Genomic DNA, 21,369 nt, shown 5'->3' with positions numbered 1-21,369 from the left:
ATCATTAAAAGGCAGGCTACAGCATCTTAACAGGGTGTATACACTTCCATAATTCATAAGAAATGGTGGGTAGCCTTGCTGCATAGGTTACATAGGAAGCTAAATTATACGAAACAGACATCCATTCTTCTGCAGATGTTGGACTGCAACTCCCATCATCCCTGACTATTGGTCATGGTGATTGGGCATGATGGGAGTTGTAGTCCAACAACAGCTGGAGTTCTACACCGACTGGCAGTGGCTCTTGAAGGTTTCAGGCAGGAGTCTCTCTCAGTCCCATATGGAGATGCCAGGGATATTCTGCAGGAAAAGCAGATGCAGTTCCACTGAGCGATGGTCCTTCCCCAAGGGTAGGTAAGGGGCAAAGCCTGCTGTACAGGCCACTGGGACTTCTTCCATCCTTATCAAGGGGAGTGCTAATCTTCTTTCCTTTCATACAACACTTGTAAGGGTGACAGCCACACTGCAAGAAAAAGGCTGCACTTGAGCTCAACGCCAGATCTGTTGCATGCCACACTCAGAAACAAGAGTGGAGAGAGAAGAGGAAAAGGGTGCACTAGATCAGGGATTCTCAACAGTGGGTCCCCAGGTGTTATTGGACTTCAACTCCCATAATCCCCAACCAAAGGCCACTGGGACGCTAGATGACAGGAAATCCTTGTGAAGCAGGGAAAGAGAAGGCTATGTAGTCTTGTTGGTTTCAACTAACTTTTTTTTTTTAAGAGGACTCTCCCACTGTTGTGGTACATAGGAGAAGCACTGATCTCTGAAGATCTACGGAAAGGGAAGATCATTTAAAATATATAACATTCTACTAAATACACACTTAATACCCATTTATTAATGAGGGTTTCAAAAGATATAATTCTTTTCTGCTTCTAAAAATTGCTAGAACACAACTGCTGTCAATAATGCATCGCTGCAGTGCATCTTCAGTTAACACCGTATTAACAAATTTTTGCCACCGTAAGTGCTATCCCTGACAAAACAAAGTTGATCTTTACATGTGCTCAAAACTCCCCTTCTCTGTACATCACACAAAGAACAGCAGTTATGTCATCACATCACAATGTTTTGTTTCAATATAAAAGTGTGAAGGACAGAAATGTTTCTGCATGTTGAATGACACAATATATGTATCTCCTGAGTCTTCACAGAAAGGCGGAAACAAAAGAACCACATTAATAGATTTATTTACAGGCTGTTGTGTTTCATAAGTATTTTTTAACAAGGCATTTTGAAAGGGAGAAAAGGACTTTAGGTTTTCAAAATTACTCTGTCACAGAAGTGACAAAAGTTAGCATCCGAAAAAAACCCAGACCTGAAAATATATGCAAGTCCAATCCTAAGCACATTTTCTCAGAAGCATGTCCCACTGTGTTCAATGAAGCTTCTTCCCAGGTGTGTTTGCATAGGATCCACAAGCTTCGTTTATGATCCCAAGCACATTTTCTTAGAAGTAAGCTCAGTTGAAATCCATATGATTTACTTCCTATAATCAGGATCAGAGAGCCGACTATTCTCTATAAAGGACTATTGGGCAATATTATTCTGTGTTTCTGAGGCGAAACACAGAAATACAAAAAAATTTAGCTGCATAGGTAGCTAGCTCCACTGCACATTTTAAAAGAGCCCTACTTCAGCTAAATGGCATTCTCTAGTCATGTGTCTCCAGTGGCTTTTTACAAAAGGTCAGACATAACTCCCCCCTCACACAAAGCGAATAAACTGAAAACTTTCCCTAAAGTATTTTGTTTTTTTGTTTCAAAGCTGACCTCTTCTACTTACATTCAATTTCCGTAGGCTTGTTATATCCTTGCCAGATTCCCCCCTGGATGAGAATCATGTGACAAACCACTAAACTACCGCTGCTAAGGGACTTCCATTAACAAAACAGAGCACCGTATGTTGGGTTAATCCTGCACCTGTGATCTGTTATTCAGCAGTTAAGAAATGCAGCCCAGGCTGCGGTTGCTTAATACAGCTCAGCTGTTCCTCCCTCCTCTCCATGTACTTTCTTTGATTGTAAAGCTGGCAAGCAAGGAGTAGTCCAACTAGGCACAAGGCTACAGGAGGGACACAGCACATGTGATGGTAGAAAAGTGAAAGAAAAAGGAAACCCAGGCATTAGAAAGAAAGACTGATTTACTGCTCATACAGTATTTATTACCATTTTCACAAGGATTAAAAGCTGCCCACAAAGCCTATATGTGAAATGTTGCTCTGTAGCCCGAAGGTCTAGAACTCTTTTAAACCAATGGACTGCATTTTATTAAGCTGGTATGTTTATGGCGTTTACACATAAGTACAATATAGCAAGCCACCTAATGGCGCAGCAGGGAAATGACTTGAATAGCAACCCAGAGGTTGCTGGTTTGAATCCCCTCTGGTATGTTTCTCAGACTATGGGAAACACCTATATCGGGTAGCAGCGATATAGGAAGATGCTGAAAGGCATCATTTCATACTGCGCAGGAGGAGGCAATGGTAAACCCCTCCTGTATTCTACCAAAGAAAACCACAGGGCTCTGTGGGTGCCAGGAGTCAACATCGACTCGATGGCACACTTTACCTTCACAATATACCAAGATACATGGAAGAATTGACTGTGTGTGGCAAGAAGAGATGTTTCAATAATTCCACAAACAGTTTTGGGGAATATTCCTGCATGCAAACAATACTTTTTAATTATAATTTACGTTCCAGTACTGTACAGATCCCAATAAACAATAAAGGACATAAATCTGATTGATCTCTCGCCTACATTTGATGTAGAATATGGACACATCTGGCTAGAAGCTTACAGCACTCCCAGTGTGACTCTTTAGCCAAAAGATCCAAAGTGTAGAATATTAGAAAAACTATATTCCTTTTCTCTTGGTGACTTAACCATTTTCACTGTGTAGGAATTAATAGTTAGTCTTGGTCCATACAATATGGTGGCAATGGAGACTAAAATGTGTAGGAAAGGTGTGGAGCAGATACATACCCAATTACATGTAATGTGTCCATGCATATGGACATATGCAACGCTATACTGGTTTCTCCAACAGAAATTGTAGGCCGTATTAAATGATAGGCAGCTGACACTTTCTCGGAGACTTAAAAGTAGTATGGTAGAGGTGCTGTTGCCTGTGGTTCCTACAGTCAACCTGCTGTTTCTAGGAAACAGATTTTGCAAGGCTTTCAAAATTCTGAAAATCCTATGTACACCACAGGGAACAATGCCTCTGTCATACTACATTAAACTCCTAAAAGGTATTGTCTGTCTCCAGCCTTAGGATTTTCTCTCAATAATTAGCCATTACAGAGAACTCCCATGTACATCCAACTCAAGGACATGCACTGTGCTCCTTGTCCCATCCCGTATCAATATGCACTGAAGTCAGGGTTGGGTGTGGCGACATCATCAGTCAAGCGTGGTGTGACTGCAAGAGCAGTGTTACTTTCCTGCTACGGATCAACTTGCCTCAGAGCTGTTTCAAAGGCAACAAGCAGCATGTTAAAAACAACAACTGGCATGTGGGTGGGTGGGGGATAACCACCCTTCTTGGTATGGTGTTCCACACTGCTGATGTCAAATCAGTTCTAATCCAAGTAGATGCTGGTAAGGTAAAGTGTGCTGTCAGGTCGATTTCGATTCCTGGTGCCCACAGAGCCCCGTGGTTTTCTTTGGAGAATACAGGAGGGATTTACCATTGCCTCCTCTCATGCAGTATGAGATGATGCCTTTCAGCATTGTCCTATATCGCTGCTCCCCGATAAACAGGTGAAACTCGGAAAATTAGAATATCGTGCAAAAGTCCATTAATTTCAGTAATGCAAATTAAAAGGTGAAACTGATATATGATACAGACGCATTACATGCAAAGTGAGATAAGTCAAGCCTTAATTTGTTATAATTGTGATGATCATGGCGTACAGCTCATGAAAACCCCAAATCCACAATCTCAGAAAATTAGAATATTACATGGAACCAAGAAGACAAGGATTGAAGAATAGAACAATATCGGACCTCTGAAAAGTATAAGCATGCATATGTATTCAGTACTTGGTTTGGGCCCCTTTTGCAGCAATTACTGCCTCAATGCGGCGTGGCATGGATGCTATCAGCCTGTGGCACTGATAAGGTATTATGGAAGACCAGGATGCTTCATTAGCGGCCTTCAGCTCTTCTGCATTGTTTGGTCTCATGTCTCTCATCCTTCTCTTGGCAATGCCCCATAGATTCTCTATGGGGTCAGGTCAGGCGAGTCAGGTCAGGCGAGTTTGCTGGCCAATCAAGCACAGTACACTATATACTTTTCAGAGGTCCGATATTGTTCTATTCTTCAATCCTTGTCTTCTTGGTTCCATGTAATATTCTAATTTTCTGAGATTGTGGATTTGGGGTTTTCATGAGCTGTACGCCATGATCATCACAATTATAACAAATTAAGGCTTAACTTATCTCGCTTTGCATGTAATGCGTCTGTCTCATATATCAGTTTCACCTTTTAATTTGCATTACTGAAATTAATGGACTTTTGCACGATATTCTAATTTTCCGAGTTTCACCTGTAGTACCAGAGGGGATTTGAACCAGCAACCTTCTGCTTGTTAGTCAAGCATTTCCCTGCTGCACCACTAGGGGGCTGTACTTATTAAGAAACTGGTTCAATATACACTTGGGAGTCACAGATTCCTGGTGTGCAAATACTGCATGCACAGGCATCCAGATCCTATTTAAATGCAAGACTGGTTCTTTGGACTCCTATACGAGTAAAGTTTTTTCTTAATATTAGGGATGTGCACGAAGTTTCTCTGGCACCGGCGGGGGTAGTCCTTTAAGTGGAAGTGGCCGGAAGTGGCCATGATGGGCGCATGCGCACTTGCTTCTTCCGGCCGAAGATGAAAACGGGGCGGCAGGGAGGAACACTGCTGCCCTGAGGGGCTTAAAAGTAACAGAGCACCAGCAGGGGATATGCGGTGGGAGGGGTGAGTGCACCCTCTGCCGCCCTTAAAGGACTACTCCCGCCGGTGCCGAAGCACCGAAATGGCCCCCGGAGCCGAAACATTTCGGAAGCCTTCATAATGGCCTCCGAAACGTTTCGGGCCCAAGCCTACTTAATAAGCCCAGGGTCACATTTAGACCATCTAGGCCAATACAAAAGCCACCAAACCCTGCCATACAAACATAATTGTAAATCACAAAGCATCAAACACTAAACTACTGAGGGTTTTCTCCCTTTTGTTGTGAGATACAACTAACAATGCAGATTAGCACAGAGAGTGGCTGGATATAAGATGACAGGCACTGGTAGGTTGTGATTTATGAGCTTAATTCATGAAGAATTCACAGAATTTCTTTTGACCAGAGGTCAAACTGCATATCATAGCATGTTTAGAAAATGTGGAAGCCAGATGCTAAAAATGCATATCAAGAAGAGAAAAATTCAGAATGTGACATCGGGGGTGGGATGGGAGAGATAATAAGGCTGTGCTCAGGAGCAGCCTGGCCTGGGCTAGGTTGCTAATGTGGAGCGCTGGGATCTGTGCAGATCCTAGTGCTCCTGCCCAGCCTAACTCCACTTCTTAGTCCAGCTCTTAGTCAGGGTTAAGGGCATAAGCACACCCTTAATCTGGCTGCTAGGGTTGTGTGTCAGTCCAAAGAGACACAGACATGGGCACCTAGAGTGCCCGTCTAATGGGCAAAGCCGTCAAGGAACTGAACTCATTATGCAGTGCCTTGTGGGATATCCGGAGGCTGGGAAAATGAGCCCCAGCCTCTGTTGATAGTGATCCTTGCTGCTCCTGGCGGCGCGGATCGTGTGGGTGCACAGTTCGCACACTGAAGTCACAAAGATCAATCATCTGGGGGAAGGTAGGTTGAACCCTGCTTTCCTCCCCACCTGCCCCAGTACTGGCTGGGAGAACAACCTTAGGGAGTGTATCATGCAAGCTGGGCCTACCACATTCTCACCAGCATTGGGGAATACTCCTATGCAGTGGCCATGTTGCAATGCAAATGTGAAACATGCTTCAGTATATAGAAGATGTAACCCCAAGTAGGCATCAGAACATACTTCCTGAGCACTGGCCTTACACCTCAAGTACTTTCGTAATTTTTCCTTGAAGTATGATATTTAGAAGGCTCAGTTCCTTTAAAGTTGCCTGTTTTATTATTGCAGCTGCTACTCCCTCCAGATCTCCCTTTGACTTTTGGGTCTGCAAATGGAAGGACATGCTCACTGACCCATCTGGAATCACTGCTTTCAATATCATCTGGGGGAAAGTATTAAATTTACAGCAAAAAAAGAGAAGAAAAAATAAACATGTAGAACTCCAGTTCAAATATATACAAACAAGGATGATTACTATTCAGTTAACAAGTAAACTTTTAAAACATTTAATTTCTGTGATGTAAGGTTTATTAAAGTATTCTACATGAAGGTGGAAGTGGCGAGCCAAGCAACTTCTAAAACGGTTGCTAAAAATTCACAATTGTGAGTTCGAACAACTCTGAAAAATCATTTCTTTTCCAGATCTTAAGAAATGTGTTACTCTCTATGACAAGCTTAACTGCAGATCCTTAATATTTTTAATTCTGCAACTTATTAGTATTCTATTAGAAAGAAATTAATATTATATACAAAACTAGAAGAGATAAAAAGGCAGTCAAATACAACCTTTTGCTATGGTTTCCATTAGCCCCATTCAGGAACAACTTATGCAACCATGATCATAATGAACCACAAGTAAACAACAGGTGTATTGCAGAATGGTGCATATAAAGCAAACTCATGCAAGCAAGCCAAGATGTACTGGGCAGGATACAGTGAAAAATGTGGCCGGAAGGTCACTGCTCCTGGTTGTGTGGTGTGGATGAAAATGTCCATCCAGATAAGATATAGAAAATCTATTTGAGCCTGTACATATCCTAAGTCCACCCAAAATTAAACATAAATATCTCAGTGCCGTCCCAAATCCTGTTCCTTATGTGCTAAAAAACCCCCAATCTTCATAGCCTTTGACAGCAGCCAGGAAATACAAGGTATGATCTAGCCAAAGTTCAGTACTTTAAAGTTCCATTTATTTCAATGGGAGATGATTTAAGCACATGCTTAACTCTCCCATTGAAGTTAATTGGACTTGCATGTGCTTAACTTTGGCTGAACCATGCCCACTGTAAACAGACAATGCACCTATTAAACATACCTGGAAGGTAGAGGATAGCAAATTAATACTATTTGCTTTATTTTTGTTGTTTTGTTGCACATAGCAATGCCAGCTGAACCCAGCCTTACCTTCATGTTCATAAGCTGAACAGTTCAGTGACAGTAAGTTAGAGGCTGCCCAAGACTACTTTCTGTTCCTAATTAATGCAACAGTGCAGTGAAAGTCCTGTCTTGCAGGCGCCACCACATACAAACTACCCACATGCTGTAGGGAGGGCTCCTTTTCTCTGCAGAGTTCACTGTCTCCTGGCTTGTTCTGTACTGCAAGCCAAGAGATCATCAGTTATGACTAGTAGAGTCTAGTAGATAATAATGTGTTGACTCTGCTCTCCGGAACGATTAAACTACACACAGTACCCTGAAAGCTACTTATCTACATTTTAGGATAAACAGCAGAAACTACTCAATTTAGCAGACTGCAAGAAATAAGCTGCAGAGTGTCAAAGCCTATAACATTTACATTTTAAAAACAGAAATATGCGTTTTTAATTAATGCAGTCTATCTCACAAGAATACCAACAGCAAGAATGATATGGTTTGCTATTTATTTCGGATATCTGGAAAGAAAACATTAAACTCAAACAGCAAAGGTACAGAATGGATTTCAAGCAACATCTATGCCAAGGACACTTAAAATGTACAAGGAATGGGCATTCATATCTCAGTCTAGAAGAGTTTAAAATGTAGATGTACAGAGGCTGTATGACCTTGTTTGAAAATGCAGTCAAAATATGGCATCATAAGTTATTTGTGAAATGTATTTATTTTCAGAAACATTCTTGTCTAATCAGCTGCACATACAATGTTTTGGAAAGATCAACAGATTTTCAATATAATCAGCAAGGCTGAAATGTAAAACCCTTTAACGTACATTGGTCTGATTCTATTACACAATCAAGAAGTTAATTGGAGCAATCTTGAAGGAGAGAAACAAGCCTTAGGCTTTCTGGCATTGGCTTTCTGGCCATATTCTACATTTGATGCAGAATATGGACACATATGCCTAGAAGCTCACACAACCAGTCCCCCAGTTTATGTGGTAGGTAATGACAACTCTCAGATGCACCATTTGTATACATACCATATGATTGAATATACTGACTGAGATATATTCAATATATGATTTAATATACTGAATACAGGAGAACCTCGTTATTTGTGGTCCCACATATCCACAGGGTGTCTTATTAACACCTCCTTCCAGTACCCACGGATGGGTCAAAACCCATGTATCCACTGTTCCTAGAGGGCCAGAAGTGAGTGTGGAGGTCACTTCCAGCCGCCATTTTGTCTCTAAGAGGCCAGGAAAAGACAAGAGCAGCCATTTTGTGGTTCATTTCGGGGGGGGGACTGACTTCCCCCAACAATTTTTCATGATGGGGGGGGCATTCATGAGCACATGGGGGACCCATGGAACACACCAGAGTAAGTTCTGGCCCATTTTGAGTCCGTTTGGGAGATTTTTAATCCCTCCCTCTACCCGGGACCTAACCCCCCTTTCCCCATAGATTTAATGCTTCCTTACTTGTGGTAAAACAAGATTCTCACATACACACCATTGTATGAATATGACAGATTCCTGAAAATGTCCAGTGACATCCCTAGGATGGTTTTCAGTGCATGCAAATACTGTAAGCAAGTGTGGCACTAACTTAGAGATGACTTTATTCCCCAATATTGGTTGAGCAGACTAATGCATGCTTCTGTCCACAGGTAGGCCCATTAAAGGTCAAATATTTCTCCTCTGTATGTACAAATATTCAAAATTTGCCAACCCTCCACTCTCCAAAGGGAGGGGGGGGTCCAGTGCCTGAAGCTGCAGCATTGCACTGGCTCATGGTAGACTTGTTATTGAAAGAGTTCCTGGGTAATCAGAAGCTTTCACATTGTGTGCACTTTCAAAGTAGATGAGGGGGTCATTATTTCAGGTAACAGAGAGATTACTGCTGTAGCTTTACACATTACAAGTGCACAGGGACTTGTGGTGACCTGAAAAGGTCCCCCAGTCAAGTGGAAGCCACAAACTGGGCTGGAGGCTGCAACTGCTGTGCAGAATGTGCCTCTGTGAGAAAGGCCCACATGATTGGTTGGAACATTTAGGGGTGGTTCTCAGGGTCCAATGCCAGGAGGAGGAGGCTCCAGCTGACATCAGGAACCGTGCACGGTCTGATAATCTATTGTGAGGGCAGTTAAAATGTCAAGCACAGGAAGTGGCCATCTGCTTCAAGCAATCCAGGTTGGGCATAGGAAGCTGACATATACCATTGGTCCATCTAGCTTAGTATTGACCACACAGACGCTTCTCTAAGGTTGTAGGCAGGAGTCTCTATCTTGGAGATGCCAAGGAGGCAACTTGGAACCTTCTGGATGTAAGCATGCAGGTGCTCTTCCCAGAGCGACCCCATCTCCTAAGGGGAACATCTTACAGTGATGATCACATGTAGTCTCCCATTCAAATGCAACCAGGGTGGACCTGATTAGCAAAGGGGACAATTCATGCTAGCAACCACAAGACCATCTCTTCTCCCCAAAGCTGGGTGATCTGCTGCCAGCATAGGTGATCTGGCATTTGATGTAGGGTGGAGGAGGTCCACTGCCCATGCCATCTGACCATGATTGCTTGGAGCAGAGAATCATTCCTGGTCCTCACCGCCTCCCGATTTTGCATCATGAGAACCAGACCTTAGATTCAAATCTACACCAGGGGTTCATAGGCTGGGGTCCCTGGGGCCCAGGTGGTTCATGGAAAACCTTTGCTGCACTGAATTTAATTTGCTTCATGATAAGCCATAAAAAGTTACTGAAAATAACTAAATAAGCATTAGTTTTTACTCTGATTAAGGACTGCACAACTCCAGCTGTTGTTGGACTACAACTCCCATTATCGCCTGCCACAGTGGCCAAAAGTAAGGGGTAATGGTAGCTGCAGTCCAACGTTTTCAGTGTGACTGAAGTTCTGCAACCCTGCTCCGACATTTACTGGAGCCTTATGGAAATATACAAATGAGGTGGGGGTCCATGGGTAATACTTGAGGATCTGATTTAGACTGTCCCCAGATGCATGGATCTAATCTTATCCAAAGCCATACAAATAAACGGCTCTCATGCAATTGGTTAAACATGTAAAGGGCAATGCAGATCATTATGTGTTTGTACTGAATTTAATTATGCAACAGCAACCTTCTCTGCTGATGACATTATCCAGCTTGATATGGGTTATGAGATATAAATGAAGCAGCACAGAATCCTCTGCCCAGATAAACAAGCAATGAGCTTTACTTAGTCCTAAATAAGTTTATAAAAAATGCTTCTGTCAAAATAACATTCATTTTTGTTACACTAACATTTCCAAACATCTGCAGTGAGACATCAGTATGAAAAGTCCACAACAAATTAGAAGCTATACCTGCAAACAGAAAATATGTTTTTCTGTTGCCTCCCACCACCACCCAAAACAAAACTACAGAAATTTGCTAACAATATAGGCTCAGTTTTTACCATGTTTTCATTTCATCCATAAACAAACAGAAAAACCACACACAAAAGCCAGCCTTAATTTCAAGTGTCAGGGTCTTCACAGAAGAGCTCAGAGGTCAGATGAGAGAATACACAGGTGTGCGCGTTATGTCAGTAACCAAACGCGACCAAAGTTAGTCTGGAATCTGATTCCACCATGCACACATTCCGGTGGGCATTATAAGCACTCCCTGGAGGAATAGTACACTAATACGGACTAATTTTCACAAACACCCCTGATCTCTTTAAACCTCACCCCCTTTATCTGCATTGTGCAAAGCTGGTTTGGCTGGTAATGTGGCTCTCTGCAGTGCCTTCTCACATAAAGGCTTTTTATGTTTCTTCAGGGTCACTTCTCCTGTACAGACAATGCACAATGCTTTTTAAGAAGAAAGCTTTCATCCTACACTGCCCTTTCGCTCATACCTTGAGATTAAAAAAACTTGAGGGAATTGTGTTCCTATAGATCAATATGCATGAGAAAGGGCTCCAAAAATGTTGCCCCGTTGGTCCCAAATAATATCAGGATCCACACAAATACTGACAATAGCCTCTACTGGACCTACAATGTTGATTACATCAATAGCTACTAGTCATGACAGCTACGTACTACTTCAAGGAATATGAATACCAGTTCAGAAACAGTAACTGAATAGCACTTATTGGAAAGCAATAACAGCAGAGGGAAATTTGCCTACAGGCCCCATTTCTGGGCTTCCCAGAAACATCTAAGTGGCGACTGAGGGAAACAGGATGCTAGCCTAGACGGACCTTTGGTTTGATCAATCAAGGCTCTTCTTTTGTTCTTATGATGAGGGTAGCATGATTCCCACATGCAGATTTTTTTTTAAAAAAAAAACCCAAACCTACAGAAGGAAGTTGAAAAGCATTCTGTCTAAGAGTATTTCCCAAATCCCAACACAGCCCAAGATATGTTGCAGGGTTTCCATAAAACAAAATAAATCCCAGCAAACACATTTCACAAAGGAGAGACTGGAAATGGAATCATGTACTAATTCCATCTGAAGAGTGGAGAATTAAACTAAGAGTTGATCAACTCCATTTTAGTATTCCCATCTATTCAGCCAAAACACAATACGCCACTGAGATAAAATATCTGATTTAAGTATTGAAAAGAAAGCAAGGCTGTCTCATACAGGTATGATGCATCTTCTAGAAGATCAACTAAACTGGTGAGGGATCTAGACAGCAAATCTTATGAGGAACAGTTGAAGGAGCTGGGTGTGTTTGCCTTGGAGAAGGGAAAACTAAGGGGGGATATGATAGCTCTTTTCAACTATCCTACACAGGAGGAGGAAAGGACTTGTTTCCCACCATAAGGGAAAACAGGAACCATGGGTTGAAACTGCAGCAAAGCAGGTTTAGGCTAGGCATTAGGAAGAGTTTCCTGACAAGAAGAACTGTTTGGCAATGGAAGAGTCTGCTCATGCAGTGGTGGACTCTCCTTCTCTAGAGGGTTTCAAAGAGAAACTGGATGCTACCAATCAGGGATGCTGAAGCAGTTTCCTGTACTGTACAGGGAGTTGGACTGGAATACGTCCAAGGTGTCTTCCAATTCTAATGCCTTCTAACATCTACTTTCTCCTGCTCTTCTTTGCACAGGTTTGTATGCATGGGAAGTACATGCACACAAACACTGCGAGTCTTTGAGGCCATATGCAAGTCACCTTTCTTTGTTCTGAAACACATATATTTTACCTACCAAGTCTACTTGTTGGTGCATCCGTTATTTCCCACTGCTTCCAGGAAAATGGATTGGAGTGGATAACTACTGTGTGGATATTTATTTATTTATTTATTTACATTTATAACCAGCTTTTCCTCCGAGGAGCTCAGAGCACAACAACATTAAACTGATCCAGTGAGGTGCATCATGGTGACTTCTGAGATTAAGTAGGTGGGAGGGAGCTGTCCATTATATTTTAATGGATAAGCATGGCTGAGATAATATAATGAGCATGAGCCAAACTCTACCAGAATTGGAAGCCATTGTGGTGTAGTGGTTAGAGTGTTGCACTAGGCCCAGGAGACCGGAGTTCAAATTCAGCCATAAAACTCACTGGGTGACTGTAGGCCAGTAACGTTAGGCTGAGGCCTAACCTACCTCACAGGGTTGTTGCGAGGATAAACATAACCATGTACCAGCCCTCTGGGCTCCTTGGAGGAAGAGCGGGATATAAATGTAATAAATAATTTCAAACACTGTTTTAAACTGCGTTTGCATTGTTCAGATGTTATGGTTTTAAGTTTGATTTTTAAATGATTATATTTTGTTTTGGTTTTGTAAACTGCCCAGAGCTGTTAGATGAGGCAGTATAGAAATGAAATGAAATGAAAAAAGTAATATGCTGAGTTCCCCCACCCACCCCATGGTCCTACCATTATTTTTTTGACTTTACATCCCTGAAATTTCATTCTATGATTCCTACTTTATTAGTAACTACCCCATTCAGAGATTGGGGATTTCCCAAAATTTCTGAAATTCAGGGAGAATTTCAGAGTTCCACCAAGGAAAAACTGAAATGTGAAAATAAATACAGGAATTTCCTCCCAAAGAGAACAGAACAGAAGTTTGAAAGAAATTTCAAATAATTTTCTCAGATTTTTTTTCATATGCCTAAGACACCATTCTTTTTCTGGGGTTGAGGGGAGCATAGCTCAGTGGTAGAGCACCTGCTTTGCATGCAAAAGGGCCTAGGTATAATCCCTGGCATCTCCAGGTAAGGCTGAGAGAGACTCCTGCCTGAAATCTTGAAGAGCCACAGTTACCCAGATAGCCTGTTTGGGGACTCCCAGGAGCATCCCTACACCTGATATGGAGCTACAGGCTTGTAGTTTCCATTTTGCTTCTCTGAACCCATGGGATCGTGATTTCACCATTCAGTTCACATGAACTAACTCATGGGGTATGTCACTTGGCACATAGCTTGGGAGAAGTGGCTCTAGGTCAAGTTTAACACACAACTGCAGGAGGACTATCCCTCTGCTTGCCTTCCTGATTCCAATCCAGGTGAGGAAGCCAGAGTAGACATGTGTTAATTAAGAGCTATCCTTCTAAAGAACTAGCCAAATGCTCTCCCCCCTATGTTGGCACATCAGATCAGTTCACGCTTATCACCTTTGCAGGAAGGAATAAGGTAAGAGGTAGCAGGCTCATCTCCTTCCCTCACAAAAGTGTTAATGGCTGGCTCGGGGCATGGGAAACAAGCTTGTTAAAACATTCCTAGACACTCCCAAGGTCCTTCCTGACCACAAGATAAGTTCTGATGCACTCATTTCATTCTACCCTACACAGGCTTCTTAACCTATTCACCTCATTGTGCTGGTAGAAGCACACCCAGCAAAGTCTGAACCAGACACAATGTCATCACAATGTCAGACACCATTGTCACACTTTCCAACAGAAAGGTGTGGTCAGCATTTCGCCTTAGGGCAAGATGCTGTCTATTTCAGCCCTGAAGACCACTCAACTGTGTCTCTCTTCTTTGGATTCACCTGTTGCATGTTCGTGCATTTGAGCATTAGCTACACCATCTTGCTTTGCCTGGACTCTTGTTCCCATCCTGCTTGTTGCCTCCAGATCGGCCCTGCTTCGAAGCCCAACCTGTGCAGCACACTTGGCTGCACCCAGATACTGGTCTCCCGAGATCAGACCTTCTTTGGATTTTGCCTGGTTCTCTGACCTTTGTGTGGCACTTGGGCCATCACTCCTGCCTTCCTGCCTGTCCCGGAGGAAAGCTACAAGGGTCCACACACCCCACCGGACGGACTAAAGCATAACTAATCTCTGCTCTAAAGCCTCTGGCTCCCCTCTTCTTCTGCTCTCTTTAAATCTAAAGTTATTTCTCTGGTCAGCCTTGAGCGGATTTAATTCAGATTTCAAGCCAAAATGCCTCTTTGTGAGCTTCAATTTAGTCTTATTGATTTTTTAGCTCTGTTAATTTTGTTAAGTTATTATTGTGTTGCTTGTTAATCAAGATTTCCTTCCGGTACCCCAAAACCCTAAAATAAACCTGATTCGATTTTTGAACTTCAAACTCTGTCAGCCATTTCTGCGACTGAAGCTTTGCACACATTTATTCTGAAAATGATCTGCTCCATCTAAACTTGCTAGTTCCCCACACAAGCCCAAAGCAATCAGGGGGTGTTTGCCAATTCCCTCAGGAGCAGTGTATCATTAACACCACTGCCAGTCAGTGTAGACAGTACTGAGCTAGATGGACCAAGGGTCTGAGGCAGCTTCCTGAGTTCCCATCTCTTACAACAGTTCTGTAAGAGAAACAAATATTACTGGGCATGGGGCGGTGATAGAGCATCTGCTTTACATGCAGAAGGTTCGCATCTACAGGGTGGGCTGGAAGAGACTCCAGCCTGAAATATTGGAATGCTGCTGCCAATCAGTGTAGACAATAGTGAGCTAGATGGGCAAATGGTTTGACTCAGTATAAGGATGTTCCACACATTCACCTATCTGGCAAAGCTAATTGTGCCCCTTGTTTTCCACCTCTCTATTTTATTTTCCTGCAACCTCTCATGCTGTGGCTAGACTAAACAGTCCAACTGTTTATGGGTGCCCAGGGCTTTTCACACATCCTTCAGGGACCAGCATTTTCAAATTTCCTGAAGAGATGCTTAAGCATCATTAAAAAAATAATAATAGTTGTGCGTTTCAGATGATACACCAATGGAATAATAAAGCAGAATAAGGCACTAAAAAACTAGACGCATTTGTCTCTCACTAACAGCAAATACTTGTTCAAAATTAAAATGTATGTAACATATCCTGAGGTTCTGAATGGAAGTTATGACGCAATTGTTATTTTTAATGTTGGAATAAAAGAAAATGCTTTATTTTCTCTCCAATCTCTGGCTTTTAGATTTTCTTCTATTCTCCACATAAATATATTGTTCCGTGACAGTGGTTTCCTTTAAAAACAGCTGGCCAGACCTTAAAACAAATACTGAAGAATGAGAACTAGGTGACTAAACCAAATGCACTTCATGGTGGCAGATTGTATAATTTCTAAGAGAAAGAATAATATTTTCCTAAGGTTTTAACTTTTCAAAGTGCATGAAATATCTTATATTATTGGGGGCAGGGGTGGGGTTTTAATGTGCAAATTGAGGTAATACACTACAATATACTCTACATAATCTGATACACAAATAAATGTGCTAATTGTACAGCATTTTCTGCCAGCATATAGTGAGAGAATGGGCAAATAGAGAACACAGAATCATAGGACCAAGACACATTTTACTGTGTAAAATATTAACACTGCTAATGAATGCAGTGCTGAATAAATCTCTCATGAACAAAAGCAGTGTTGAGCTATACATCTGTATTCAGAAGGGCCTACATGTTAATGACTGGATACAGACATGTAGAAATGTATGAACTGGATAGACATGTAGAAATGTAGAAATGTAATCTTTCCCAACAAGAGTGTATATGGCATTTATTCCTCATCTGCATTACACTGTAGTAATAATTAAGCATTTGGGGGGTCATAATGGCCTGTTTCAGATGTCACGACCAAAGCACAGTTTGGCCATTCGAGCCACGCTTAGGTTTATGCAGTCCCTCATGCCCTTCAGTGCTTACATTTTCTCCTTTCTGGTTCTTAATTATAGCTTGTTATTACATCTGACCTGGGCTAACTCTGGTTATTGCAAAACCATAGTTTGCCTCCAGTTCAAACCATAATTTCTAATCCTGGTTGGCCCAGCTGAATTGAACGACCAACGTAAAGGGCACGACAGTCCAAAGGCTTACTTTTCAGTTTTTCCTTCTGTGAAAGTCTTACCACCAGGGACATTAAAACTTGCTGTACGCTCACAGCACTGATCCCTCTTTCCCTCCCCCCCCCCCCCGTCTTCTAAGAGTAGAATGAATGCTGCTACCAGATAAGCCTCGGTTCTCTCTTAGCAATGTCTGGACATATTTTTTTCTGGACTGATCAAGATTCACACTCGGGCAGATTGAAGAACTTTGGCGAATCCAGCATAGGAAAGCATAGCTTTTATAAAATACATTTTTTTCCTTCAAGTTACTAGTTACTTCTGGTTGGTATTTATTCCATCATAGTCCTCCATGCACAGATCACAGAAGTTGAATCAGAGTCTGTTTCACTTCCAAAGATTATACAAAAAACAGATGGTTGAAATACCAAGCATGACAATTCAAAATCTGCAGCAAGTGTGACTAACCCTCACTAAAATTTATGGGGGTTTGTGATTTTGGAACCATTTCAAAAAGAGAGCTGTGAAGAACATTAAAGGGATACTTTAGTTTCTGAAATGCAGAAACTACCACATGCAAAAGAGTTATCACTATTGCTAGCTTGCCCTCAGCAAAGTCATCTCTGTATTTGCATAAAAGGATGAATCAAATTCTCATAGATAATCTTGTAAACTATGCAAACCACACTCAGAAAACTACCACTTATCCAATATCCTATGCATGAGACTAAATGTTATATCTACCAACCCATACACATAATAGAGTTTGTCTGGAGTTTAAATGCTTTCAGATCTGTTTTTCCCAGATCAGGGAAAATATCTAAGCAAGAACTCTTCTCCAACATACTAACTTCCAATTATTAAAAACAACTCCTACTAGAGATAAATTCTGAATTGTTTCTTTTCTGAAGAATTAAGTTTTTAAGGGTTCAGTAGAAAAAGCATTTGGACATGCCTATTTTATTATCATAAATATGGAAAACATCATGTTGAAATTAGCCTTCAGTGAAGGTCAACTGGATTAACCAACTTTTTCACTTGGTGTTTAATCAGTAGCTGCTAAAACAAGGCTGAAGATCATATTTCTTCTACACTGACCGGAGACATCAGGCAGCTGAACACCACATTATGAATAAAAGCACTTCTTTGTGGTGTTTTTGGTTAATCCATTCCTTGATCCCAGCTTTTGAATGGGGCTTTAGTTACTTCTATTCCAGTCCTGGAGCACAGGCGGGACTAAGAAACAGCCAGCAGCAAGAGCACTGAAAGCTGTCTGCACTTGCTTCTCTGTATATAATATCTGTTTCATTAAACTATTAACATTCCTGATTCCACTCCACCGCTTTGTCCTTGCATACCACAACTCTTTCCCATGGATTCTACATTTTTGAAGATCCAGAGCTAGAAATGAACAAGATTCAGTATTTTTCTGAAAAGTGTTACTAGCTGAGCTTATTCTGCCCAGATCCCAGAAGCCTCCCTTTTTACAGCTGCATCTCCAGGCTTGGAGATTGCACTTGTGCTATGCTCAGGAGCTACATAGCAATGTGAGCTCCCAGTTTATGTTATACATGGGGACAAGTTGCTTAGTTGGCAGTGGACTGGTTGCCCCTAGATTTGGGCTGCAAGTTACACAAAGGGGATTAGCTTCACATTCCCGCTCCCTACATGGGGGTCTGGCTAAGCAGACTTCAGAACTAGCTATTGTGAGTTCTGGCATCCAAGGTCATTTTGGACTTAGGATCTAAACTCCTCTCGCAAGAAAAATAACACCTGATGCTAATGACGCAATTAGGCCAGGAAGGGAAGGCAAATAAGACAAGTGCATCAGCAGACTCCTTCACAATAGGGATGAATCAGTGACATAGCTTTGAAAAGGTGCCCATCGAAAAGTTTGATAGAAATATTGGGAGAGTCAGTCCAAACACAGGATATTCTTTGATGCACCTGCAGACTCTGATTTTCATTACAATCAGCCTTGCATACAATAAGCGATTCACACACATTCCTACTCAGGAAGGATGATCAGACACAATGCATTCCGAAAAAGCCTGTCAGGACTCCCCCTATTCAGTGGAGTATGACTACAGCAATGTGCCCCCAAGGCACATTTTGGGATATAAGTATCCCTAACCCCATGACCCAGTGTGCTTTCCCGTGTCTAGTACTGGGGACTCCAACTGCAAGACATCTGTGTGTTCCCCTTTCTATCCCACCAGGGATTCCACTGCTACAAGCATTCCCCTCTCCTTTGGGGCCACCCAAGCTGAAATAACTACTTGCCTGCCAATTCGCTGCACTCGTGCCAAGGCTCAGCTCATTGTGCCTGGTTTTAGATTGGTCCCCCTGTTGCAAATCTATCCAGGTGGCCTCACACCAGAACACTCATGAGGAATCCCACTAACTCCTTCAACTCTCCTGCTCCCCACTTCGCCTCCCCGAATGGAAGCTAGTCTCCAGCTGCCCAAGTCAGATCTTCACAAGGACAGGTTATATAACCTCTTGCCTGGCTCCTTCAGGGTCGAATCTATCCCTTTCTCTAATTTCTGAAACCTTACCCCACTACCTTAAAGTAACTCTCTCTAGCCTGCCCGGGAATTTATACATAATCTGGAACTTTAAGCTAAATGTGCCTTACAATAGTCTAGTTTTAAACATATTTGTATTGCCTTTACATTAGGGCCACCTAGTAACTTAAGTCTTATTGCTTTTATTTGTTTTGCTTACAATAGACTCTTTTTGTTAATTAAAACCTCAAGCCAATTTTCTTGAGCTCAGATGCTTGCACAAATTAAAATTGCTTGAAGCTGACTTCCCTTTTGAGCTAAATTCCCCACATTCACCCAAACTGGGGGTGCTGACCAATAACCCTGAAGCAGTTTCATCAACAATAGTGTTTGAGGAAGCAGTCTTATCTCAATATAGTAAGTGGAAGGGCTTATTAATTCACCATAATCCAAACATTTATGGATACACCACAAAGCATATTTTACCAGGATATTATATGTAATAGCATTTCGGACATTTCCTGCAAGTCACGGCAGTCATTCTGGGCTTCAAACATCCTGCAAGCCAAGGCAGGACATAAGATAAGGCCTATCCAGTGCAGCATTCTGTTTCCTTACAGGAACCAACCAGATGGCTGAATTAGACATAACACAGAACCAAGGGTCCAATGGACCTGCAATTCTGCTCCTTCCCACTCATGTGCTTACCTGTTGAATTGTGACATAAGCGCTGGCCTCCTCTCTGCAGGCTGTGAGACAGTAGAGCCGAGGAGGAACTGGCTGCTGGGTTTCCTCTTTTGATTGATGGACAGCCATGGCAGCCAATCAGGATAGAGAGAGCGAGGAGCTTCCTTCCTTCAACTCTGGCCCCGTGGAAGGCTGGCTTCATTATTGAATTAAGATGTAATGGAGACAGCTTCAAACCAGAGGCCCGAGCAATGAACTTCACTTCAAACGAGGTTCAAATTGGAGTTTGGTGAGTGAACCCTCAGGTTGAGTTAGGGTCTGTACTGCAGTTTCCCACATTCAGATGTTCAGGTTTGGGGACCTCTGGCTGCTCTGCCTCCGGTTCCCCATTATGTCTGAATTCGGACAATGCCTCTGGGAAGACCATAAGGAGGACAGGAAGACAAAAGTCCTCTCCCACTATTACTCCCCTAAAACTGGTATTTGGAAACATGCTGCTATTGAATCTGAAGGCAGCATGTAGCCAATGGCAGTAATTCTGAGTTTGAAAGAAGTTTCACATGACAAACACTTTTTGACCTGAAACTTTCCAGAGTATAAGTTTACTGCAAGACTGACATTTTCCAGAACTGTATCACCACAGGAGAACTTCACAGTCAATCATGGTCATGCATCGTTTCAGTGGATGCCCAACTTATGTCCCTGCAAATGTTGTGAGACCTGCCCCACCGCACCATCCAGTGCTCATTCCAAACTCTCCCTCCCATTTGACTCATATAAATTCCATTTACACATATGCTGATAAGAGAGAATCTCTTGCATAGCAAAGTGCCTTATTCCTTGTGAGCAGAGTGGGACTAAGGGACCAAAAAAAGACTTGACAAGGGATATCAGTGAGTTGATTGATTGATTGATTAAGTGCCATCAAGTCAGTGTCGATGCTCAGCAACCACATAGATAGATTCTCTCCAGGATGATCTGTCTTCAACTTGGCCTTTAAAGTCTCTCAGTGGTGCATTCATTGCTGTCGTAATCAAATCCATCCACCTTACTGCTGGCCATCCTCTTCTTCTTGTTCCTTCAACTTTTCCAACCTTATGGACTTCTCACGGTAGCTGGATCTTCGCATAATGTGTCCAAAGTAGGATAGTTTCAGCCTGGTCATTTATGTCTCGAGGAGAAATTGTGGACTGATTTGTTCTATGATCCATTTGTTTGTTTTCCTGTCCATGGTATCCTCAAAGGTCTTCTCTAGCACCAAAGTTCCAAAGCATCAATACTTGTTCTCTCTTGCTTCTTCACCGTCCAGCTTTCGCATCCATAAAGTATAACAGGAAAAACCATTGTCCAAACGAATCTAATCTTTGTAGGTATAGACGCATCACGGCATCTAAATATCATTTCCATGGTCTTCATTGCAACCCTACCAAGTGCTAGTCTGCGGCGTATTTCTTGACTGCTGTATCCTTTACTGTTGATGGCTGATCCTAAAAGGCAGAAGCTATCCACCGCTTCAATGTCTTCATTATCAATTCTGAGGCTGGTTGCTCTGCCTGTTGTCATTAGTTTAGTCTTCCTTACATTTAGTCATAGTCCGACTTTTTCACTATGCTCCTTGACTCTCACCAGTAGAGCTTGCAGATAATCAACATTCTCAGCTATCAGAGTGGTGTCATCAG

At 42.2% G+C, this 21,369-nt stretch overlaps 1 protein-coding gene and 1 pseudogene across 10 annotated transcripts in view; both read right to left on the bottom strand.

The window, feature by feature from the left end:
* The window catches only part of BMPR1B (bone morphogenetic protein receptor type 1B), a 367,640-nt gene that overhangs the window by 50,024 nt on the left and 296,247 nt on the right, over positions 1 to 21,369 (bottom strand). The window contains exon 1 of one of the 10 annotated variants that reach the window (XM_053254097.1): positions 1,789 to 1,924. The exons of the other annotated variants lie outside the window; for them this stretch is intronic. Coding sequence (XP_053110072.1) covers positions 1,789 to 1,846 — 58 coding nt within the window. The 5' untranslated portion in view covers positions 1,847 to 1,924. Of the gene's footprint in view, positions 1 to 1,788; positions 1,925 to 21,369 lie in introns of those variants that run through there. 10 annotated transcript variants of the gene reach the window in all.
* Positions 307 to 443, bottom strand: LOC128328617 (uncharacterized; annotated as a pseudogene).

Source organism: Hemicordylus capensis, chromosome 5 (genome assembly GCF_027244095.1).
Source record: "Hemicordylus capensis ecotype Gifberg chromosome 5, rHemCap1.1.pri, whole genome shotgun sequence".
Taxonomy (NCBI): domain Eukaryota; kingdom Metazoa; phylum Chordata; class Lepidosauria; order Squamata; family Cordylidae; genus Hemicordylus; species Hemicordylus capensis.
Note: the sequence above shows the minus strand (reverse complement) of the source record. Positions and strands in the feature narration are given on the sequence as shown.